Genomic DNA, 26333 nt, shown 5'->3' with positions numbered 1-26333 from the left:
AATTAGTGCAAATGCAATAAGGTGTGAAAGGCTAAATACCTACCAAAATGCTAGTGAGAAAATTTGAGAAAACACCCTAATTTTAAAAATATTTGTAAAGATTACCTCCCTTATGAAAAGATACGTAAAATACTTCCTGTTTTAAATTTATTCTTGTTTTTACTCACACGTGTCTTTTCTTAATATATTTACCTAGCTTATTTATTTTTTTACTCCCGTTTTTTTTAAATCTTTATTTTTATACTCTAGGAGCAGTTATTGCTCATTTATTTGTTTTTCGCTCAGTTTTTCGTTTATCTCAATTCTGTCGAATCTTTGAAACTTTTTGATTCTTCGTTTTGCCTCTTCTTTTTGCCCTAACTTCTCGTTCTTCTCCGCTTACGATTCTCTGTGTCGCATTGCTCGTTGTCGTTACTTTCATCATCTTCATTGTGCTCCGGTGAGAATTTTTTACGTGTTCTGTTTTCTTTTCTCTGTTGACGATATCGTTTTGTTGAGTAATTTACTGTTACATTTAGTATTGAGATGTGTTTATCATCTGATTGTATAATCAGCATTGTTTTTTTATTAATTAGATGTGTTTATCATCTGATTATGTTATTTAGCATTGATTTTATTATGATTTTACTTTGTTTTCTATTCATGCATTTATATATTTATATTTTTTATCTTTATTAACTTATCAAGTGTTTTTGTGTTTGTTTTTGATTCTCAGTTAATTGCACAATATGAGTGATAGTGATTTTGAAGAAACATTATCTGATTTTTTGAGTAAAAAGAAGACTTCTAAGAGTCCTGAGAAAACAATGGAAAAGGCTGGTGTTTCTCCTCTTCGTAGGAGTTCGAGAAGTAAAGAAATTATTAAATCTAATGCTGTTGTCTGTGTAAAAGAGAAGAAAGCAATTGTGAAATATAAGTCTGTGAAGAAGGATGTTGCTTGTAAAAGAAAAGGAGATGTTGTTTTGCACCAAAGAGATATCAAGAGGAAAAGGCTTGGTAGTGATAACTTGAATAAAAGTGATTCTATGCAGGTATTTTTGTTTTTTTTGTTATGATAATGAAATGATAATATTATGACAATCACATGATAATGTACTGATAATATGAAGATGTGTAACATGATAATCACATGATAATGTGTCAGATAAGCTCTATGATTATGACATGATAATGTGTTTGATAAATATGTGATAGATTATCATATTATCATATTATCATATTATAATATGAAGAGCTGCTGATTTAAGGAAGTTAAGATAACTTCTTGTTAATGTATTGTTGTTTGATGATTATCTGATGATAATATGATTATAATTTTGTTTATATGATAACATTTTTAAGATAGTTGTATTGTTGTATTTGAAATTATAACATGATGATAATATAATGTCATTGTAAGATAATATGATTATAATGATTGCTATCATTGAAATTATAACATGATGATAACATGATAACTCTGTGAAGATACTGCATTGATCATACAATATTATATGATGATTACTTGATGATAATATAATAAAATTGTGATATCTGAGAAGTTTCTGCCTGAGTTTTAAATGATACCATTTTGTTTTTGTTTTTTGTCTTTGTTTACTGCAGAAGTTTGATTTGTTAATTGATCCAAAGGAACGTTTTGTTGGGAAAGTTGGAAATGCAAGTTCCAATTCAGTGATCAAAAATATAAAGTTGAAGCTTAATGATGATCAGTTATCTATTTTAAAGAACAGTAGGTTTGGTTCCTTTTTATGGCTGGACAAGGATGTACTTAGTCTTAGACTCATACATTCTATACTTTTAAGGGAGGTGCATCATGCCAATCTTTCTGAACTTTGGTTTAATTACGGATCTCAGATTCTGCGTTTCAGTTTGTATGAGTTTGGTCTCGTTAGCGGTCTTGTTTGTGGAAGTGACGAGTCAAGATTTTCTGGTTATTTTGAGGATGGTGATTTTTTTAATAAATTTTTTAGTGATGAGAGCAAGATTACACGTCAGGTTATTGAAGCAAAATTTCTTGATGCTGTTTGGGAGAATGATGATGAGGCTGTAAAGTTTGCGAAGCTTTACATGGTGCAATGTTTTATTTTGGGTAATCTTGGGACTACTTTGATTGAAGATCGTTTCATTCACTTGCTGGATAGTTCTGATTATGATGATTTTCCATGGGGGAAATATTCGTTTGAATTATTTGTTCAGTCTACTAAGAACAAGCTCTCAAGTAAACTGAAGTCATCAAGTCAATCTACCTTCTATCGACTTTATGGATTTCCGTATGCCATCCAATTCTGGTTTTATGAAACATTAGTTTCTGTGCCTCAGTACCTGTGTACTTTGAACGATGCTGCTGCCTATCCTCGGTTAATGCGTTGGATACCGAAGGATATAAAAAAAATGCAGAACTTTGATTTTAAAGTTTTTGATGATGAAACTGAAAAGGTATAATGATGCTTATTTAATTTTTGCTCGATTAATTTGTGTATTTTTCGTGATCTAATTATTAATTAATTCTTATAGGTCACAGTCCTTTCAAATATTGTAGCAACTGACGATGAGTCTGGTAGTCTTATTGTTAATGGACTCTATTATCAAGGTCACGTTGCTGCGCAAGAAAGAAATGATGCTTGTATAGCTGAAGTTAGAATTATGGAAGTGGCAAGGTCTGCTTGCGTTAACTTTGTCAAGGAATTGAAAGCTCAGATTTTTGACAATGATGTTGATTATTCTGATTTGGAGAGTGACGTTCGAAAGCGCATTTGTGCTTCTGTTGATAATTTTGAAGTAAATCAATTAAGTAATATTTTCAAAGTCAATTCTGGAAAGGTATGTGGTTTGTTATAATTGTATGATAACATTATGATAATATTAACATTATTCTATGATAATTTTATGATAATGTTATCATAATGATATTGATAATATTTATGATAACTGTATGATAATATTCTTATGATAAATGTATGATAATTTTTAAAATGTTTTAATTTTTGTTAAATATAGGCTGAAACTGTAGAAAAGAAGATACATAATTCTGTTGATAGTGAAGATGTTGACTATGAGGTATTTGATATTTTTATTTCACATATATTTATTATTCTAAATATTAATTTCTTAATATTTGTTTTTTAGACTGATAATGAGAAAAACATTGGCTCTTCGGAAGAAACTGCGAATGATGATAGCGTGTCTTATGAGGTTTTGAGGCGGAGTGCTGATGTCCAGCAGAATGTTCAGCCGAATGATCTTGATAATAGTAAAAATGATGAACCTGTTGGTGAATGTGTTGATGGTGAAAAGGTATATTTTTTCATTTGTTAACAGCTAGATAATTTATTGTTTGTTTTTTTATTAATCTCTTTTTTTTTATAGATTGTTACTGAGGTTAATGTAGAGTTGGAAGGCTTATTGCATGATAATCCTGAAATTGAGGAAGGAATTTGTGGTGAGATGGATGGTGGTGTTGTTGCTGAAGCTGACACTGTTGTTGATGACTCGGAGAGGAATTTTGACGTGGATGCTCTTTTTGATAGTAATCCTAATGAGTCTACTGAAAACATTGATGAAGTTAAGCATGCTGAGTTGGCTGAGAAAATTGAACAAGTTGAGGAAGCTGAGTTGGTTGATAAAATGGATTCAGATGGAGAGGGTGATAGGATTCAAAAAATTGATGATATTGAGCAGGCTGAGCTGGAAGAACAAGCTAAGAAAGTTGATCATGTTGATATTGTGGTTGCTCAAGAGAATGAAAAATTGGTTTTAAATGAAAAAGAATCTGAGTTGGAGGTATCTTTACAATTTGGATAATTTGATGATACTGATATATAAGATATTCTAATGATAATGTATTTCTTTTTATATGTGATGTAATGGCATTTTATTATTCTGACTAATAATGTCTTATTTAAATTTAGAAATATTATAATTATAATTTGTTATATGTGATTATGTTTTGATAATTTCATATCTAATATAATAATGATACGTATATGATAACATGTATTTGACAATGTAATGTGTCTGTAATTAGTGTGCCATGATAACTGTATGATACTTTTATGATACCTTTATGATAATATCATTTCTTTTAATGTAATAATGTTTGTAATTATTGCGCCATGATAATTGTATGATACTGTATGATACTTTTATGATAACATCATTTCTTTTTTATTTTCCTGGTGAAGCAGAATTTTTGTAATGCTGCTGTGGAAGAAGTTGATCAGTCAAGCAAAATAAATGAGCTAATTGATTCTGAAGTTGCGATGCTTAGTGAAGTATGCAGCGATGAGTTTATAACACCTCCTTCTGTACAATCAGATTTAAATGTTCCTTCTGCAAATATAATTTTAGAAAAGGAAACAGATGAATCTGGTGATACTGAAATTGCTGATCATGCTGCTTGTGAGCAACAAGTATCTTCACTTGTTGCATCTTTGTCGTGCTGGGTTCGTATTGAGGTATTTATTAAATTTTGTTTTTGTTTATTTTTTATTTTTGCATATGCATTTATTTAAAATGTGTTTATTTATGCAGGAAAAAATAATTGAACCAGCTGTTCTAGTTAATAAGGTTGAATTACCTAAAACAACAGCTTTGAAAGAAGAGATAGTCACTGATGAAACAACTATTCAAGCTGAGAAAGTTGCTGCTCCGAGAAGGAGATTGAAAGTAATGTTTTTTTTTAATTATAATGTTATTTATTTAATCAGTGTTTTTTATAATTTATTTTTTGTATTTTAATAGCTTGTAAAAAGGAAACTGAATGAAGAGTTGAACAAGGATGTAAAGTTGGAGAATAGTTCAAGTATGATGGCAAAACAGTTTCCTCTGCTGATGAAAATTCGCAATTTAGACAATCCTGGAAAAGTTCAAGCAGTTGGTAATACGTTTGTAAATCGTAATCCTTTAATTGTTGAAAGTGTGTCTGATATGTGTAATCAAGAATGGCTTTCTGAATTTAATGACTGGATTTGTGTTGGCACATACAAGAAGAAACATGAAATGTAAGTTTTGTGTTATCTGATTTTTTTTAATATACTGTCGATATTTATTTATTTGTTATTAACATTTTGTTTTGAAATTTGTAGGAATGAAATTTATTATCCAAATTACAAAACGTTAAGACCAGTGATAAGGCTTGGTGGAGAGGGTATTGTTACTAAAGATTTCTTTTACAAGCTTCATACACCAGGAGCCTATTTGGATTCAAGTGTAAGTTATATTTATTTATATTATTATAGTTTATATAAGCATATGATATTTTATTGGAATGATAATATGATGATAACATAGGATATTATTAAGATAATAACATGATAATATTATGATAATGGTGTTTTTATCTGTATGATAACAATATTATCATAATATTATGATAATAATATAATGATAATATTATGATAACAGTTTTATCTGTATGATTATCTTATGATAATGAGTTTTTATATGATACTCCTACTAAGTTTTTAACTTTTTTTTGTTTTTTTTTCCAGCATATTGATTGTCTGTTTTCATATTTGAGGAAGAAGTGTTTGTTTCTGAACAATGATTACAGTGTATGTGGTAATTTTTTCGATCAGTATGTTCAGAATGGGTATTTACTCTATCAGGAGACACGTAGTGTGACTGATTTACCAATGTTTGCTGAATTATATAATTTCATTGTTGGAGAAGATGGTGCTTATAAGAGGTGTTGGTCTGATGTGAAGAATATACTGTTTCCAGTTCACCTTAAAGTTGATGGTGAATCTCAGGACCATTGGATTCTTGCTAAACTCAGTTTTGAGTATAGGACCTTTTTTGTGTACAACTCTCGTAGGAGTGAGCTTTATGATAATCATACTGCTACTGTTATGACTGCATATGCAACATTGCTTCCGCTGATATTGGACATTGTTGGATTTTATGATCGGAGTGATATCAACTTCCACTCTGTTTATTATATGGACAAGAGTAAAATTGATCCATTTGCTGTAGCTTATGTTGACAGACTTCCTGTTCAAGAAAAAGCGTAAGTTTCTTTCTTTTTCTTTCATATTTCTTTTTATTTTTTTCAATTACAGATTTTAGATAAATAATTAAAATGTTGAGACAGTGACAATTTTTTTAAACAATGCAGAGATTGTGGTTTGTACATTGTGGCTTTTGCTGAATACTTGATAGAAGGGAAGGCAATTCCGAGAAATATTGATGTCTTTAGACTTCATGAAAGATATGCAACTAATTTGTACATCTATGGAAGGTGGAAGATCAAGACTAAATGTGGTTATATTTCTGAATGAACTGTTGTTTTTAGTTTTTAAAACTTATACTAAAGTTGTGTGATTGTGTAAATGTGATTCTGGAACAAAAATGGTTGTGTAAGTTTTTTACAATGTTAATGATTACAATTTTAGTTTTTTGCTACTCAGGTAATAATTAATAATTATGTCATAATCAGGTGATACTCAGATGATAAAATAACAAATGATAACTTTATGATAATGTGACTAATAATAAACAGGTGATAATTATGTCATAATCAGGTGATATTCAGATGATAAAATGATAAATGATAAGTTTATGATAATGTGACTAATTATAACAGGTGATAATTATGTCATAATCAGGTGATAACTTTATGATAAAATGGTAATGTGATAAATTTATGATAATGTGATTAATGATAACAATTTCAGTTTTTTGATAATCAGGTGATAATTATGTCATAATCAATCAGGTGATAATCAGATGATAATGATAATAATATGATAATGTGATTACACTTTAATGATAAATTTTATGATACTCACATGATAACTAATGATAATTTTATAATAATGATAAGTTGTCTAATGCTGTTGATAATTATATGATTATGTTGTGATATTCATATGATAATATTATCATACCTATCATACCTATATTATGATAATTATTCTATATCATTAATACATTATATAAGAATGATTAAAATTTTTTATTGAATGAAAAATAGTACAATTAAATTTTCAATGAACAGTTCTAGCCTTTTTTTGGAATATTTCTACAAGTCTTACGATTATGTCCATATTTTTCACATCGGCTGCACTTATTTTGATTTTTTTGTTCATCTGGACCTTTTATTCTTCTTTTTTTTGGTCTTCCAGGTTTAATTCTTCCTATAGAAGGTAAGATAATGACATCTTCAACCTCTGCAGTGACTTCCCATGTTTCTTCTTTAGGAATCGGGTATACAGTTTCTGCATATGTAGCAAGCATTTCTTCATTTGTGAAATACTTTGAGCAATATTCAGTTGGGTCTTGATGTTTGTAATTGAATACAGCAGCAGCATGTTTACATGGAATCATTTCTTCTTGATATCTGTTGCATGTGCAAGATTTTTCCTTGATGTTAACAGTGGAGGGTTTACCATTTTCAGTAACAGTAAATATGTCATCATCAGATGGCTGAACCTGATAAACAGATGATAATATTAAACTGAACTTGATAAACAGATGATAATACTAAAGTGAACCTGATAAACAGATGATAATATTAAACTGAACTTGATAAACAGATGATAATACTAAAGTGAACCTGATAAACAGATGATAATATTAAACTGAACTTGATAAACAGATGATAATACTAAAGTGAACCTGATAAACAGATGACAATGCTAATAATAAACAGAATACTATTATGTTTAAATGAATGCTTACCTCGATTTTGAGGGAATTAATATAATTTTCCCTTAGCAGAGAATCATATTTGGTAGTCAATTTTGTGAAAGTTCCTCTAGCAAGATTTCTGTTTTTGTAGCTCCATCTTTGTACCAAGCTTCTCAAGTATTCCATAAGCATGGTAACTGGTAATTCTCTTGCCCTATTTACTGCTGCATTAAATGACTCAGCCGTATTTGAAGTCATTATGTTGTATCTTTTTTTCACAGAATGTGAAACTGCCCACCTTTTGAATCCTGCTTCCTTGAGATAAGATATAACTGCTGGATTTATATTGTTAAGCTCTGTCATATGAGTATTAAATTCTTCCTTTGTATAAGCTCTTGCTGCTGCTTTGAACAGATCTTTAATTGTCTTCTGATTCCTTCTGAATTTGCTTTTCATGTTTTTTAGTAAATGATATATGCAAATATCATGTTGAACTTCTCCAGCAAAAACACTCTCTATTGCATTTTTAATGCTCTGATGTCTGTCTGAAATTATACACATTTCTTCCCTTACACCAAAAACATTTTTGATGTGTGTAAAAAACCAATTCCATGATTCATCATTTTCTGAATCTGTTATTGAAAATGCAAGAGGGAATATTTTTCCTGTAAAATCAAAGTTTGTTTTGATTATCAGATTATCACATGATAATGCCATAATGATAACAGTATGCTAATAAAAACTTTAATGCTGAAAACATACCTGCTGCATCAAGAGTTGATGCTGAAAACAGAGTACCTCCATATGGTCCTTTCAAAAAGGTAGCATCCACAATCATAATAGGAATACAGTGATTCCATCCACTTATAGATGCCTCCAGTGACATGAAAGCATAGAGAAATGTATCATCCACATCTGTTTTATAACTTACAAATGATCCTGGATTTGTTTGCATTATCATGTGAAGATATCTTGGTAGTACACCATATGAATCTTTTGGTTTCCCTCTTAAAAGCTCTAGTGCAATTTGTCTACATTTCCATGCTTTCCAATAATCTAATTTGATGCTGTAATCCTTTCTCATGTCTCTTATTATATCATTTGGTGTGTAAATTGTTTTTATATCCAACAATTGTGATTTGATGATTTTAGCTATTGTTTTTGAGCTGACATATTTCTGGTCTCCCATTCTCATCTCCAAAGAACATGTATGAACATTGTTGTACTTTCGTACTTGAAACATTTTTGTGTTTCCAACCCTTGACGCATAAAATTTCCATTCACAAGATTCATCTACACATCTCAATCGGTACTGTCTTTTGCATGATTTTTGTACCTGTAATTAGTAATAATCAGTTTTTGATACTGTTATGCTAATGTTAACTGTATCACAAACTTGTCATTTAGGTATCACAAACTTATCAACTGATTATCACAATTCAGAATATAATTACTTAAATAATAATAACATAAAAAGGACAAACAGAATATTGAAATGTACCTTGTATTGAAAATGATCTGATATTCCATAGAGGCTCATCTCTGATATTACTGATTCTTTATCAGTGAATATGCCTCCTTCTTCTAATTTATGATTAGTTTGATTTATTGCAATATAATCTTCATTAAAATCTGTTTCCGGAAGATCCTCTTGAAGGTCACAAAGAAGGTTTGCATATTCAATCATATCCAAATTTGAACAAGACATTTCTTTTTCTTTAAAGAACTGTTCATCCAGATATGTCATATCGTCTTCTTGAACTAGAATTGAATCGTTTGCAGCTGCTGATGATGATGATTCCAGAAATCTGATAGGCTTATTTAATATAATGCAGATTGGATATTTTGTGAAGTTCATTTCACTCCTTTTTAACTGTATATAGAATCTGAGGCTTCCTTCATCTTTTATTTTGATTGGAGGATAATCATCACTGACTAGATATTGAATATCTAATTGAGTGTCAGTCTCTTGAATTTGCAAATGTTGATATACCAATTCAATAAAACTTTCAAATGTGCAGTCTATTTCCAATAAAATTCCTGTTATTTTGAAGTTTATATATTTTCCATCTTCTGTCCATTGTCCATCATGTTGCATTAGCACTTGAATAATTTCCATCCTGAAAAATGATAAATAGATGATAAATTAATGAAAAATAGATGATAACAATGCTGTATAATGATATTATTAGCAGATATTCAGCTAATAATATGATAATTTGAATTATCATGTGATTATCAGATAATACACAGACAAAGTATCATGTGATTATCACAATTATTATCACATTGTCATATCATTATCATTATCACATTATTATCATATTATTATCATTATCATGTGATTATCATCAGATAATAAACAGACACATTATTATTTGATTATCATGTGATTATCAGACAAAGTATCATGTGATTATCAGATAATTTGAATTATCACCTGATTATGACATAATTACTGTTATCAACTGGTTATCACAATTCAGACACATTCACATTATCATATCACATTTCGGACACATTATCATTATCATGTGATTATCACATTGTCATATCATTATCATTATCACATTATTATCACATTATTATCATTATCATGTGATTATCATAAGATAATAAACAGACACATTATTATTTGATTATCATATTATTATCATTATCATGTGATTATCATTTGATTAAACATGTATATCATAAAATTATCATTATCATGTGATTATCATGTGATTATTATTTGATTATCATGTGATTATCATGTGATTATCATGTGATTATCATGTGATTATCAGATAAGTTAAATTATCATGTGATTAGCAGACACATTATCATTTGATTAGCAGACACATTAATCACGTTATTATTTGATTATCGTCATAAGATGTTATCAACTGGTTATGACATAATTATCACATGTTATCAACTGGTTATCAACTGGTTATCACAGTTCAGACACATTCACATTATCATATCACATTTCGGACACATTGTTATTTGATTATCACATTATCATATTATTATCATTATCACATGATAATCAGGCAAACTTATTAACTGATTATAATAATTTAGACATATTATCATTTGATTATCAGTTAAAATATAACATATTATTATCATGTTATTATAACATTATCACATTATCATGTGATCAATTTAAACTAAAATATTTTTATAATATAATCATATGATAATAATAATATTATAATCATATTATCAAGAACAGATAATTAGAGTTTAAGAATCACTGTTTTTATGAAGATCGAGCTGTTACAACTGTAAATTTTAAAAAACAGTTACAACTGTAAATTTTATTAACAAGATCAGATAATTACCTTTAAGAATCACTGTTTTTATGAAGATCGAGCTGTTTTGCTTGAATTCTATATGTGATTTGCAGAAGAGAAGAATAATTCCGGTGATCGATCTGTTGAAGAGATTTGTATTTAGGAATCTGAAATTTCGAAGAAGAATTTTTCAAAGAAGCGTGCTTGATTACGAGCTGAGAGAAGAATTTAGAGAGAGAAAAATAGAGAGAGAAAAGTAAGGTTTCTAGTTGTGCGTGAAAAGTAATGATTTCTTTAAACATTGAGTTTATATAGTAGGAGTAATTTTTTAATTAAAAAAAAGCGGAGAGTAAAAATTTAAAATTAGAAAATTCGTGATGTATTTTTCGTAAGATTTCATTGCTGATGTAGAATATCAAATTATTTTTGTAATTTAGGTAAATATCTATTTTTCTCAATGCTAGTCATGAATTCGGCCTTTAAAATGTCTGGCCCAAACTGTATCATTTGCAAGTTATTGGATTGGACGAGTATTTACATACTTAAATTAAAAGCCTTTCTAGCAATTCAAAATTATTAGAATAATATACATCTTATATATTTTTATATCGACATTGTGGGGCTAATTAATTATCCTACAAACGATAAAAAAAAATTCCTCCGAATAAATGACTAAAAACAAGATAATTATTTTATATTTAGTTAATGAAAATTTAATATATATCTATTATTTCAAATTATATAAATCAAATCTAATAGTTTTATATAGTACATCCAAAATAAATAAAAAGTTCAATAGAATTTTTTGTGTACTGTTCTAAAATACTATTCAAACCAAGTGAATTGAGATTTATAGAATTGTAGTGTTACTATATTTTTGACTTTATCTTTTGAAATTTAAAGGATATCATCAAGAGTTGCGAAGTTGAATTCCAATCAGAGATTAATACAATAGATTAGCTAATTAATAACTAATGGTTCGTCTCTAATTAAGGAGATTTACAGCAGTGACGTTGTTGTCATTGACGCCCTTCTTCCATTTGTCCAACATTGTTTGTCCTTTTAATTACAATTAAAAAGCATTAATCATAAAAGTAGATTAATTAATTACTACATAAAAAGGAAGGCATTTGAAGCTGGCCTGGGTCAATGCAATGTCTCACTGTAAACGCGTTATTTGGCCGTCTTAGTGAATGTTTGAAGAGAATTAGCAGCTGAAATATACACTAAAAGCCAGATGCTATGTTACAGATTTTGCAATAAAAATTAAACACTAACTTACATCAATTTATTCCTTTTGAACTGCTCCTTCTTAGTTACTTCTCGTTAAGCAATTAGATTATAGATTATTCTAGCGTTAAGTTAACTAGTTGGAGCTAGCTAGATCTTTTAGTATTCAATGAATGAGACATTACTATATAGCATGGCATTGATGTCATTTTAGCAATATTTAAAAAAAAAATAGTACTAATATATATATATAGGTATAATAAATATTTTCTTTAATTTTTTATAAAACTATTAAAATTATTACACAATTCATGAACTGTTGGATTTAAATTAGTTATCATAATATTTTTTCTATTTGCAATTTGATTATTGAATTTCAGATGTTAAAAATTAATTACCATACAATACTTACATGGCAGTTAAAATATATCACTTAAAAATTGCAAATTTAAAAGAACAAAAAAGGTGATATGGTAAAAGAGTGTGAGGTGACTCCTATTTATGCGGCTAGTGTGGAGATGAACGCAATTGGAATACAAACCGGCTTCTATATATGTAGAAATAAATTGGCGGATTTATTAGATACATGTCGGAATCACTAAAAACATAATATAATAACTAATTTATAGCATTTTACATTTAATTTTTAAACTGTAAATAGGAAACGATAATATCAATTATTTACCATTAGCCAGTAAGTCATTCATGTAGAGAATATGGGCTGTGGATAGGACATACATTAGAAATGCTTCAGTGACCTAGCTACGTGAGCTTGGACCTCAAATAATTTTTCCTTTTAATAATGAAATAAGCTATATGTCACATGCTAAGATAGTAAATTAATTACTGATCAGTAGTCAGTATTCACATCATATTTATATCTTTTTCTTATTCAGAAATAGTCTTATACTATGATAGTAATATATATTATGTATGGTTATCAAAATGTCAATCTGGGATTTTTGGTAAAGCAAGAAATGTAACTATTTTCAGCAACTGAAAATCGCAGGCTTCATGTCTTAAAGGAAACATATTACCCCCAAAAAGAGTGTAATGGTTGTTTTAAATTCCCAAATTTTGCAGCTTAGAATCTCCATCACCATCTCATCTTCATTGCAAGATTTTTGCATTCACATTACATTTTCCATTATTATACTTATAATGTTATACTCATACTTAAGAAAGGCATTTTTGATGTAATTAATATGCAGCCAGGTTTCACACTATAGTGAGATGTAAATTAGTACTCTATATCTGAAACCACAAGGCAAAAGGAAGCAAATTTGGATCGCAACAAACGCATAATTAAGAGAGAGATTTAATTTTATCTATCTAGCTATAACTATGATCAAATTCATATAATTATTTAGAAATCATTCCAAATCCGTCAATTTTACAAAATTTGATAATTATATCCAATCCGGGCAGTAAATAAAAAAGATAAAGGATCTAACTAATGAAAATAAAATAAATTAGTCCATCATTGAAAAAAATCATAAAATTTAAGCCTAATGTTCCAAAAAATCTCGACCTTTTAGCCACCTTTTAATTTCACCCCGACATTATAAAATCGTCAATTGTACCCAAATTCACACCATTCACTTTTAATTGCACCCACAAATACTAAATTGACTTCTTTTTTATTGGAAAAAAGTTCAAATAAGTCATTTCTTCTGAATTTTTTAAATGAAAAGGAGTTCAAAAAAATCATTTATAAGGGTTTTTTTAAAAAAAATTGGCACAGAAAAGAGTCCAGTTTATAAAATTGGGTAAAATTGAAACCTAAAAGTGTGGATTTGGGTACAATTAGCGATTTTATAACTTTGTGATGAAATTGAAAAGGGGCTAAAAGATCAAGATTTTATGTGACATTAAGCCTAAAATTTAAGGAATTATCTATTTATTTTTATGAAAATTTATATAATTATTAAAATAATTTTATTATTATAGATAATTTTATAAAAAGTTTTTAAAGAATATGGATTAATTTATCATACAAATAACATATAAAAGATTTTTCATATAATTTTGTAAAATTGCCAGGACTCTTATAATTGAAGAACCAATTATCAAAAAAAATTTAGAGATATTCCTATCAAATTTGGTAGGAGAATGATATATGAATTTATAAAAAAAAAACCCTAATGTGCATAAAAATAGAGTAATACAATCATAGCTGGAGCCGACCAAGGTAGAAGAGTCTTATAGCAAACGCCAAAACGGTGAGTCTGAAAAAGTAGAAATAAGAATGAAGTTATTATAAATTTATAATTATAATGAATGAGTGAATGCCAATGTCTTCTACTCTATGTAGCTTCTAATTTGTCTCCTCATCTCTTCAAATTCAGCTCTACTCTTCATCTCTTTTGTTTACTAATTCATTGCAATATATTATAGAGTTTCTGATAATATATATGGCATCCAAAACTCAAGCAACCTCCTCAGATTCTTCAAGCGAAGAAGACGCCGCCGCCATTACTATAAATCCTAAGAAACGTTCTTATGAGTGCACCTTCTGCAAGAGAGGATTCACCAACGCGCAAGCCTTAGGCGGCCACATGAACATACATCGACGAGATCGAGTCAAATCCACGAAGCAGTCGACCAAAATTAATGAGGAATATATAAACCCTAATTATTATGCGGGCTCAATCTCAAATGAGCCTGCGAGTTATTATCAGGTTATGGAGTCTCAAAGGAATTATAATCCTTTATATTTTCCGCAATCCGGACCGTCTAGCCCTAACCAGCTGCCGAGAGGTTATAGTTACCATGGAAGTGATCATTTTCCTGTTTCAAGAAATCATGGTGAAGAACTCTGGGGTGCAAATTTGAGCTTGCAAATTGGGTCTAATCATGTAGAAGATGATCAAACTAATAACATGGAAATTTCAAAAGAAGATGATGATGTGGATTTGGAGCTTAGACTTGGTCATGATCATCGGTAGTACAGATTTATATTATATATGCCCATTAATTAATCTAAGTGCAAGACTGAATCATGGTGACTGAAAATATTTTGTTCATAGTTGTGAAGGAAGCTATATCTGAGGTGAGTTTATGTATTATTGTAAGTGTGGTGTGTTCTTTTACTTAGAACTGAACAAATTATTTAGAGTGCTCTATATATGTTGTATTTCTTATTTTCTCTTTAAGTGCCATTTTCAATCCATGCTGAGAATTCTTATATATTAACATAAAAAAAGCTTCTGCCACACCTATTCAAATTCTTATTGTCGTTCATGCTTTCCATTTTGCCTGCAACAAAGACGTGCATTTCCTGATTGCTGCTTAAATTGGACAAGAAGAGGAGCCAAAAGCACAATATGTTTTAAGTATAATTATAATTTATAAACCCGTTCTAGCGAGGGGATCAACAACTATTAATAAACATTCTATGGGATGTATTTTTCATTAGACATTGTTAAATATGAAGCATTTCATGCAGATGTTATCTGTGTTCTGTAATTAGCCACGGTATATATATATATATATATATATATATATATATATGCATGTTTTATAAATCTCATTGAAATGATAATGTTGGCTTTCAATATGTTTCTCAATAAAGGTTTATTTTGTCTCTTCAACTTTGTACGAAAAATTAAAAGAGGTTGTAATTTTGGACAAATGCACTAATAAATTATTGGTCTAATAGTATTAAAAAGCTAAATATTTTTTACTTTTTAAATATATATCCAAACCCTTTAAAAGTTGTAAATTCATCCCAATGTTTTTAATTTATTGAAAATTTATCCAAATTTTTATAATCGATTTGATATTTTTCAAGATTGATGTATCCGAATCATGTAAATTTTTCTCTTTACAATTTTTAAAAAATTTAATATATTCAATTGTTATCGTAGGCATAACTAAATTAATTTTGATAAACTAGATAGATTTACAACGATAGATTTACAATATTTAAAAAGTTCGTATATATTTTCAAAAAATCAAAAAGATTTTAATTTTTTATACCATTAGGAATATATTATTTTGGACCAATTTACACCTTCGATCATTATAACGAATGTCATAAGCACGTCATATTATGGTGTAAACTGACTCAAAATTAATAAATTATGAGAGTTCTTATTCAAAATTAAAAAAAAATGAACTTTTTAATAAGTTGGATTGGAGTGACAAAATGAACCTTTGATCTAATTTTTTTATATACATGCATTGTGCTTGTTTTGCTAACAATAATTGGTATCTCTGGATAAAAGTTTGGGGGAATAGTAACAATGTGACTTCGCATAGCTCTGAATAAAAATTTGAAAACAAGACGACTCTCCCTGTGAAAAAGTTCAGGGAGTGGTTAATGGAGCCAGTTGGAGAAACATATAAATATAAATATAAATTTATCATCTTACAATGTTAAATTGAATTAATGTGATGTCTAAGGCATAATTAAAATTCCCTTTATGAGCTCGTAAATATAAAATCTGTATACATTGAACTCCTTTGGTAATGCAATAAAGTTCAATTTGTTTTTCTGCTGTAAGATATTTATGTTGTTATATTATATATGTTGCAGTAGTGGTATATGGTTTATGGATGAAATTAGAAGTCTATTTTACTCTAGGTTTGCACCAATATCAATCAATAGCAGTATGTATATTACTACCCTTATTGCTTATTAAAATTAAAAACATATGTTCACATCTCAATTTGGATATGAAACCAACAATTAGTAACTATTTCAATTTTTGTTATGACATACTACAAAGTAATTGAAAGCTTTCCATTATTTTAAAATATATTTCTAACTGACATGTTTCTGTGTGCTATAGTAGATCATATACATTCACAAGAATCAATATTTATGTCTCTTGTATGTTATAGTTTCAAATCTCTTATGCTTTTTACCTTCAAATGTAACTCTACATAATCGGTCACCTGTTTAATTAATATCATATTTATTATTTTTTAAGTATCATTTTGCTTAAAATATTAACATAACTTAAATTTTTCAAATAAGAGAATTTAGAATTATCTAACGCTATCTGACGAGTTTAAATACAAACAAAAATATTTTGATTATGATATCTAAATCATAAATTCAGACTACAATATTTTTTGTTTACAGCTGAATAAAATAAAGTATTTATTTTTGACGAATTAACAAGTATATAGAACATAATTTTTTTACTAAAGCGGATTCATGAAAGATATATAAATCCAACCAATTAAAGATAAAAAAATATGTATTTTATTTATCATTTTTTAATTTTTAACATTTTCTAATTAGCTTTGTGTCTTATTATTTTCCGTAGATGAAGTACAGAATCAGGGACCAATGAGCTATTGCTCAAACGATATAAACGCTTGGCAGCAATATGTTAGGTCGTGGGATCGATTTCTCTCACAAGCGCTTTACCTCCCTCCAATTATCAATAAATAAATAAATAACATAATCAGGGCTAACTCATCTCTATCTAATAAGCATCTTGCTGCAGTGTTTAGGATATTGGATTGGGTCTGTAATGAAAGTGAGTGGGCTGCCTGATCTGTCGTCAATCATATGTAAACGAAAAAATTGCACAAAAGACTCTCTTTTTTAATTTATTGGCAATAAATATCTCAATTTTAAACGTTTATTTATTTTACCTTATTTTTCTATTGTTTTTAGTTGTATTCCCAACTAAATTTAATTTATTTGTATTTTTATTCTCCTTTCTATACACACATGCACACCTCATTTTTTTTTTCTTTTTCTCTCTTGTTCTTTTCTCTTTCCTCTCCACCCTCCTTCTTCATCTTCGTCTTTTTCTTCTTCATTTCTTCTGCAACTTTTTTTTTCATTTTCTTCCATTGATTCTATTTAAATTTTCTATAATTTATTTAATATACTCGATCTATAACACAAACAATCAGAGATCTGAAACAAATAAGAAATCAAAGATGAAAAAATCAATCGTGTTCGTCTCAGAGAATTTGAAGCAACGGAATATTACGTCATCGCTACCGTCATATCCTCTTATTCTGGATCTTTTTCTTCCTCTTTCTATTTTTTTATGTATTAATTTTTTGTTCATACGTTTGAAACTATTGTAAACCGTTTGAAACTGTTTTTAAGAAATCGTTTTAAATTATTTGTTTGAAACCTTTATAAGCTGTTGAAAATTTTGTAAATTGTTTTAAACTGTTTTTATAACTAATTTAATTTTTTTATGAAATGTTTGAAACTGTTTTTAAATCCGTGTGAAACTGGTTAAAACCATTGTAAACTGTTTGAAACTTTTATAAACCATTTTTTGAAAATTTTGTAAGTTGTTTGAAAATATATATTTTAACTGTTTGAAACCTTTGTAAACTGTTTGAAACTGTATTTAGATAATGGTTGCAAATTGTGTTTTATGAAACTGTTTGAAACGCTTGTAAACTGTTTGAAACTTTTGTAAACTGTTTGAAGTTTTAAAAAAACTATTTGAAACGCTTGTAAACTGTTTGAAACGCTTGTAAACTGTTTGAAACCTTAGTAAACTGTTTGAAGTTGTTCTTTTGAAACTGTTTGAAACGCTTGTAAATTGTTTGAAACCATTTTATAAACGTTTTTTAAATGATAATAAAACTGTGTTTTTAAAACTGCAATTGAAACTGCATTTGAAACTGTTTGAAACCGTTTTTAATAAATTTTTAATGAGAACAAATAAATTAATAATTTACAGTTTTCTTTGTTTTTGGAGAAAGTTATGATCGTTGGATTTGAATTCGAAGTGAAATTTGAAGCGATTTGATTACGAATTAAAAATTCGAGCGGATGGAAAACTAAATTTGAAACTTACAATAAATTTTTAAAAAATAATGATAGAATTAGAGAAATCAATTTGTTTAATTGCTATAAGCTGAAGATTTTGAATTGAATTGCTAATTGATAGTTATTTTTTCGAACGAGTTGAAGAAGAAGAAAAAGAAGAAGAAGAAGAAGAAGAAAACGACGACGAAGAAGAAGAAGAAGAAGAAGAAGAAGAAGAAGAAGAAGAAGAAGAAGAAGAAGAAGAAGAAGAAGAAGAAGAAGAAGAAGAAGAAGAAGAAGAAGATGTAAAATACAAATAGAGTATAAAAATAAGTAGGAAAGTAAAAAAATAAATACCTGACATGTTAGGATAGAGAAATCAAGTTGAGATTTTTTAGTTAACAATATATTTTCACTATTTAGGTATTCTTCTAATTATCCCTATGTAAACCAACACATTGGTTATACGGCCCCACCAAAAGCCTAATGAAATATAACATTTTTTTTGTTCAAAAATTAAACGTCAATAAATAAAGTGTGAGAAATGTAAAGAAAAAATCTCTAATTATGGAGAAATTCTTAGGTAAATTCAGTCTACCGCGTCATCCGTGAACTAAGCCTATTATAATGACACGTCTTTAAAATGATGACAATCTTATAAATTCGTTTATTAATTATTTACATAATTGAATAGTAATCTTATATAATTGCCATCATTTTAATAACTGATGGGAGTAGAAATACTCCTATTTATAGGTTATTTTCGGAGTCATTATTTGCATTTTAGTTGTCGTTTTTGAAGTTATTAGTGGCTTATTATCATTTTGAGTGTTTCAGGAGAAAAATGCAAATATGGCGACTTTTGGAGCGTTTTTGGTGTTTTCTAGAAGTCCTGGGGCCAAGTGAGGAGCAACCCGCTCGCACACTTGATGACAAACCAGTGTGCGAGCTAATAAATGGAGGATACAGGAGCTAATTTGAAGATTGGAAGAAAAATCAAGTTTTGGCCAAGTCAGGAGGTGTGCGTTCGCACACTGCCTAACCCGAACGCACACCAACCCGCTCGCACACACCATGACAGATCAGTGTGCGAGCAAATCCAAGGAGTTACAGAAGAAATCAAGAGAAAATGGGATTTTGGCTATCTCAGGGAGTGTGCGATCGCACACTCCAGTACCCGTTCGCACACCTTGTGCAGAAGTTCGCCAAACGGACAAAAATGCCCCTGAATCAATTCCGAAAACTGCACAAACACGAGGGCACTTGTGGGTATTCACCAATTTCGACCTAATATCAGATTTTAGCTTCGGGAGCCGTATAAATACTAGTTTGTAACATTGCACGGGGGTTCGCTTAATTTTTAATAAAACATAAACCCTAGATTAGAGTTTTCTTATCAGTCGATTATTGAATTCATCGTTTCTTCATTATTTTGTTACCAATTATCACTAGTTTATTGTCGAACAAGGTACGATTATTATCAATGTCATATTCAGTATTTTATTCAATCTTAGCATGAATTCTTTAATGATTATTTTTAGTATTTTTATGATTATGTGTAGCTAAACCCATCGTTGGGGATTATTAATCAAATTATGTCTGTTTAGTTAAATCGGAATTATGGGTTTTTGTTCTTGATATGTTCTTAATTATTGTACTTAATGCCTAGCCTGAATTGATCACTTAGCCTTTGCCAATTGTTCTAATTTTAGCTCGAGAGAGTAAAATTGGAATAGACCAACATAGTTAAGAACGTAGGAGTTAATTGTGCGAGAGTGAATTAACAAATACGTGTTCTTAGGATTCACTTCATAATCATTCAATTAATCAGTAATTAGGTTAATCATTGTGCGAGAGTGAGTAATTAACCTATTATTCATTAGTTTTATGTTTTTGCCTGCAATTGCTCGAGAGAGAATTTTAGGTGCTTCCGATTAGTCCGAACCATATCAGAACAATATAATCCATAATCCAAATTAAATAAACAGCAGAACAAAGATTAATAATCCCTGCTTTTCTCACCATTGTTAAACACCAATTTAATTACAGTTTTTGCTTACTTCAAATTATAATTGATAAGTTCTGTCTTTTAATTTTACAACAACAATATTTGTCTTTTCGGCTATTCAAATCGAGTCTTTCAACTGGTTGTCTTTAGAGCTTTCCTTGTGGGTACGATATCCGGACTTCACAGTCTGTATTACAAGTTGGCATACGCACGCTTGCGTATTTTTACCAACAAGTTTTTGGCGCCGTTGCCGGGGAAAGTTTTTCTTTAACAACTAAGTTGGGATTGCTTGGCTTGTTTTAGTCTTTATTTTTCTTGTTTTACGCGTGTGGTTTGTTGATTTTGTTGTTTCAGGTACCCTTCTCTTAGTGTATGCATAATACACGACGCAAAGGACTACCGTTAGAACCGTTTCAACAAGACCTCACTAACTTTGAGCGAAGTGTCAGAAAAGCAACACACTCAACTCAAAGGAATCTCAACATGGAGAACGAAAACGATGCTCCTCCTGGATTCAACAATGCGGGTGATAATCGAGTGATCCCGCAGAATCAAAATCAGCAGAATCCGCAGAATGCTCAGGGACAGAACAATGAAGGGCCTCGAGTGAAAACACTGATGGAAATATTTCAGCCAAATGTGGGAAACAACACCCATGGCTATTTTGCACATCCTGTGCCGACTACCCATTATGAGATCAAGACGAGTGTCATTCAGCTGTTGAAGGATAACTGCCAGTTCTATGGGCTGCCTAGGGAAGATCCTAACGCACATCTTGCAAACTTCTTGGAAGTATGTAGCACATTCAAGATGAACAACATGACTGACGACGAGGTATGGCTTCGCCTGTTCCCATTTTCTCTGAGGGATAAGGCAAAACAATGGCTTCACGCTCTACCTAGCGCAGGCATTAATACTTGGTCCGATCTGGCGAAAGCGTTCTTGCACAAGTATTTCTCCATGGCAAAGACTGCAAAGCTGACCAGGGATATTATGCTCTATCAGCAACTTGATGGGGAATCAGTTCATGAAGCGTGGGAGCGCTATAAGGAGATGCAGAGGCAAGTTCCGCATCATAACATCACTCGGGAGAATCTGATCCAAACCTTTTACAATGGAGCAACTGAACTGGGGAGAAGCACGATTGACGCAGGCGCAGGAGGGTCTCTGATGAGAAAAACGGCGGATGAAGCATTCGATCTGTTAGATGAGATGGCAGTAAATGGCTGTTTTTGGCCATCTGAAAGAGCGAAGGCACCTGCGCAGAGAGGAGTTATGTCAGTTACTGCTGATTCTGCAATGGAGGCTTTAAAATCGAAGACTGCAGCATTGCAAAATCAAGTGGATTTTCTTACACGGCAGGCTGCAGGAGTTAATATTAGCAGTGTAGCTGCCATTCAGAGTAACTGCGAGGTATGTGGGGAGCATGGTCATATGTCGAATGAATGTTCTGTATGGGGTCAGCCTAACAATGAACAAGTTAATTTTGTGGGAGGGCAAAGACAGGGCAATGATCCATACGCTTCAACTTACAACCCAGGATGGAGGAATCACCCGAATTTCTCATGGAAGGACAATGGGGGTAATGCCAACAATCAGGCAGGTCCGAGCTTTCAGGGCGGACAGAGGCCACAACACAATCAGGGCAACTACCAGAATCAAGGGAATTTCCAACATCAGAATAACCGACCGCAGCATCCTCCTGGCTTCCAACAAAGAGAGCAAGGCGAGTCTCTCCACAGCAAGTTTGATAAATTGATGGAGATGATGATGAAGAAGGATGCCGAGACGCAGCAAACATTTAAAAATCATGCTGCTACAATTCATAACCTTGAGGTGCAGAATCAGCAGATGGCTAAAGCACTGCAAAGCAGAAGTCAGGGGGGTTTACCATCCACTACTGAGGAAAACCCCAGAGAGCATCTCAAGGCTATTGAGTTGAGAAGTGGGAAAGCACTGGATGATCCATATGCAGGACGTGCTACAGTTGAGGCGGAAAAGGAACAGTGTGAGGGTGGCGAGCCTGAAAAGGTAGTTGCTAAACCACCTCCACCACCTCCTTTTGTGCCAAAGGTGCCATTCCCACACAGAGTGAAGAAGCCGCAGGACACTTGGAAGTTTCACAAATTTCTTGAAACTTTCAAGAAGCTACAGATTAACATCAGTCTGGCAGACGCATTGAGAGAGATGCCGCACTATGCAAAGTTTCTCAAGGAGATCATCACCAACAAGCGGAGTTGGGATGCAGAGGGACCAGTACCGATGACAGAAAACTGCAGCTCAATCATATTGAGCAGTCTACCGACCAAGCTTAAGGATCCAGGAAGTTTCACTATCCCTTGTACTATCGGTAACATGCAGTCTGTTAATTGCCTTTGCGATTTAGGTGCTAGTATTAATTTGATGCCCTTATCCCTTTTTCGTAGTATGTTTGGTGATCAACAGGTACAGGCTACGCCGATGATGTTGCAGCTAGCGGATCACTCTCTGAAAAAGCCACATGGGATTGTGGAGGATGTCCTAGTGAAGGTCAACAAATTCATATTCCCTGTGGATTTTGTTGTCCTTGACTACGCAGCGGACAAGGAGTGCCCGATGATATTGGGGCGACCATTCATGAACACTGGCAGAGCTCTTATCGATGTTCATGATGGAAAGCTGACTCTGAGAATTGGGGATGAGAGAGTTGAGTTTGACATGAGAAAGATCACACGCCATCCCAATTCTGGAGGTGAATGCATGCGGGTAGACATGGTGGATGAGTTAGTGGAAGAACAACTGGCAGAAACCAATGCCATCCTGCAGTCTATGCCGAATGAAAGGGAGGAGTACTTAGAGGAACCAGTCCTCGAACCACTGTTGAAAAGCAAGCACATCACTCCTCCCTCCTCAGAGAAGCCACCAAAAGTGGAGCTCAAGACCTTGCCTGCACACTTGCGATATGCTTTCTTGGGAGCTGATGGCACTTTGCCTATTATCATCAGCAACAAGCTCACCAAGAAGCAAGAGCAGAGGGTCATTGAGGTAGTCAAGGGACGTATCTTGGCTATTGGGTGGCAGATCTCAGATATCAGAGGGATCAGCCCTTCAGTAGTGATGCATCGGATTCATTTAGAGGATGAGTCTAAGGCATCTGCGCAGAGACAGAGACGGCTGAACCCTAACATGAAGGAGGTGGTTCACAAGGAGATTGTGAAGCTACTTGATGCGGGCATCATCTATCCCATCTCTGATAGTTCATGGGTGAGCCCAATTCAGTGTGTGCCTAAGAAAGGCGGGATGACAGTCATAGAGAACGACAAGGGAGAACAGATCTCTACTCGCACAGTTACCGGATGGCGAGTGTGCATTGACTACAGGAAGCTGAATGCTGAAACTAGGAAGGATCACTTCCCGCTTCCTTTTATTGATCAGATGCTAGAGCGAGTGGCAGGACATGCGTTTTACTGTTTTCTGGATGGTTACTCTGGGTACAATCAGATCATTATCTTCCCAGAGGACCAAGAGAAGACTACCTTTACTTGTCCATATGGCACTTTCGCCTACCGCCGCATGCCGTTCGGCCTTTGCAATGCGCCTGCTACGTTTCAGAGGTGCATGACTTCGATCTTTAATGATATGATCGAAGACATCATGGAGGTATTCATGGACGACTTTTCAGTCTTTGGAGACTCCTTCGAGTGTTGTCTTCGTAATTTAGACCGGGTCCTGCAGAGATGCGAGGAGACAAATCTAGTGCTGAATTGGGAAAAATGCCACTTCATGGTGGAAGAAGGCATTGTTTTAGGGCACAAGATATCTAGAGAAGGTATTGAGGTTGACAGGGCAAAGACAGAGGTGATTGAGAAGCTACCACCTCCAGTCACAGTGAAGGGAGTCCGTGCCTTTCTCGGGCACGCAGGTTTTTATCGCAGATTCATCAAGGACTTTTCTTCCATAGCGCGTCCTTTGACTACCTTACTTGTCAAGGACGCGCCCTTTTTGTTTACTGATGCCTGTTTAGCTTCTTTTCTCAGGTTAAAGGAAGCACTGGTCACTGCCCCAGTCATCTCTAGTCCGGATTGGGATCTGCCCTTTGAGATCATGTGCGACGCGAGCGATCAGGCGTTGGGAAGCATTCTGGGGCAGAGGAAGGACAAGAAGCTACATGTCATCTATTATGCGAGTCGCACTTTAACAGGAGCTCAGCTGAACTACACTACCACGGAGAAGGAAATGCTAGCGGTAGTGTTTTCACTAGATAAATTTAGGCAGTATCTACTTGGCTCAAAGGTTATCATTTATACTGATCATGCTGCGCTGCGATACCTTTTTGCCAAGCAAGATGCAAAGCCTAGGTTGATTCGGTGGGTCTTGCTCCTGCAAGAGTTTGATCTGGAGATCAGAGACAAGAAGGGCACGGAAAATGTGGTAGCAGACCACTTGTCGCGGTTAGAGGTTCCCGAGCCAGTAATAGAAGGCGAAGTCATAAATGAGCGGTTTCCTGATGAGGCACTTATGCTCATTAAGGAGACGATGAATCCATGGTATGCAGACTTCGCCAACTATCTCTCAGCGGACATTATGCCTCCTGACATGAGCAGTCACCAGCGCAAGAAATTCCTCTCTGATGTTAAGCGCTATTTGTGGGATGAGCCATATCTATTCCGAGTTTGTGCAGATGAAATGATCCGGAGGTGTGTCGCAGAGGAAGAAATGTTGGCTATTATGACTCAGTGTCATTCTTCAGATTATGGGGGTCACTATGCTTCGGGAAGGACAGCAGCACGGGTACTAGAAAGTGGCTTTTACTGGCCTACATTGTATAGAGATGTGAGAGACTTTGTGCAGCACTGTGACAGATGCCAGCGGACAGGCAATATTTCTAGGCGCGATGAGATGCCTCTCTCTTCCATTCAGGAGGTGGAGATTTTTGACGTCTGGGGTATCGACTTCATGGGACCGTTCCCTATGTCTTGTGGCAACCTCTACATCCTGGTGTGTGTCGACTATGTGTCGAAATGGGTGGAAGCTGCTGCTTTACCTACTAATGATGGAAAGGTGGTCATAGCATTCTTGAAGAAGTTGATAAATCGATTTGGGGTACCACGGGCGATCATCAGTGATGGGGGTTCACATTTCTGCAATCGGCACTTTACCGCACTGATGAAGAAATACAACGTTTATCATAGAGTGGCAACCCCATATCACCCCCAGACAAGTGGACAAGTCGAGGTGTCCAACAGAGAGTTGAAGCGCATCCTTGAAAAGACAGTCAATGGTTCTCGTAAAGACTGGTCTCAGAAGCTGGGTGATGCGCTATGGGCATATCGAACGGCATTTAAAACGCCAACCGGCATGTCCCCTTACAGACTGGTCTATGGAAAGGCATGTCATTTGCCTCTGGAGCTTGAGCATCGCGCATACTGGGCTATTAAGGAGCTTAATTTTGACTCCAGGC

The 26333-nt window shown here is 32.6% G+C and overlaps 3 protein-coding genes across 3 annotated transcripts; 2 read left to right on the top strand and 1 right to left on the bottom strand.

Moving 5' to 3' along the window:
• The first annotated feature begins 663 nt into the window (after positions 1-663).
• On the top strand, positions 664-3827 carry LOC126667159 (uncharacterized). The gene is made up of 6 exons (XM_050360126.2): positions 664-1031; positions 1603-2436; positions 2515-2820; positions 2998-3057; positions 3127-3294; positions 3367-3827. Exons 1-6 carry the CDS (start codon positions 729-731, stop codon positions 3799-3801), a joined length of 2106 nt encoding a protein of 701 aa, XP_050216083.2. The 5' UTR covers positions 664-728; the 3' UTR covers positions 3802-3827.
• Positions 3828-6471: 2644 nt separating this feature from the next.
• LOC126667157 (uncharacterized) lies at positions 6472-11348 on the bottom strand. The gene is made up of 6 exons (XM_050360125.1): positions 10962-11348; positions 9131-9749; positions 8392-8965; positions 7681-8294; positions 7095-7431; positions 6472-6485 (listed from the first exon to the last, which is right to left on the bottom strand). Exons 2-6 carry the CDS (start codon positions 9746-9748, stop codon positions 6472-6474), a joined length of 2157 nt encoding a protein of 718 aa, XP_050216082.1. The 5' UTR covers position 9749; positions 10962-11348.
• A 3083-nt stretch (positions 11349-14431) lies between these two features.
• On the top strand, positions 14432-15258 carry LOC126670591 (transcriptional regulator SUPERMAN). Its single transcript, XM_050364359.2, has one exon. It carries the CDS (start codon positions 14558-14560, stop codon positions 15089-15091), a length of 534 nt encoding a protein of 177 aa, XP_050220316.1. The 5' UTR covers positions 14432-14557; the 3' UTR covers positions 15092-15258.
• Positions 15259-26333: the final 11075 nt, after the last annotated feature.

Source organism: Mercurialis annua, linkage group LG2 (assembly GCF_937616625.2).
Source record: "Mercurialis annua linkage group LG2, ddMerAnnu1.2, whole genome shotgun sequence".
NCBI lineage: Eukaryota > Viridiplantae > Streptophyta > Magnoliopsida > Malpighiales > Euphorbiaceae > Mercurialis > Mercurialis annua.
The sequence above is the reverse complement of the archived record's forward strand: the minus strand, read 5'-3'. Positions and strand labels throughout refer to the sequence as shown.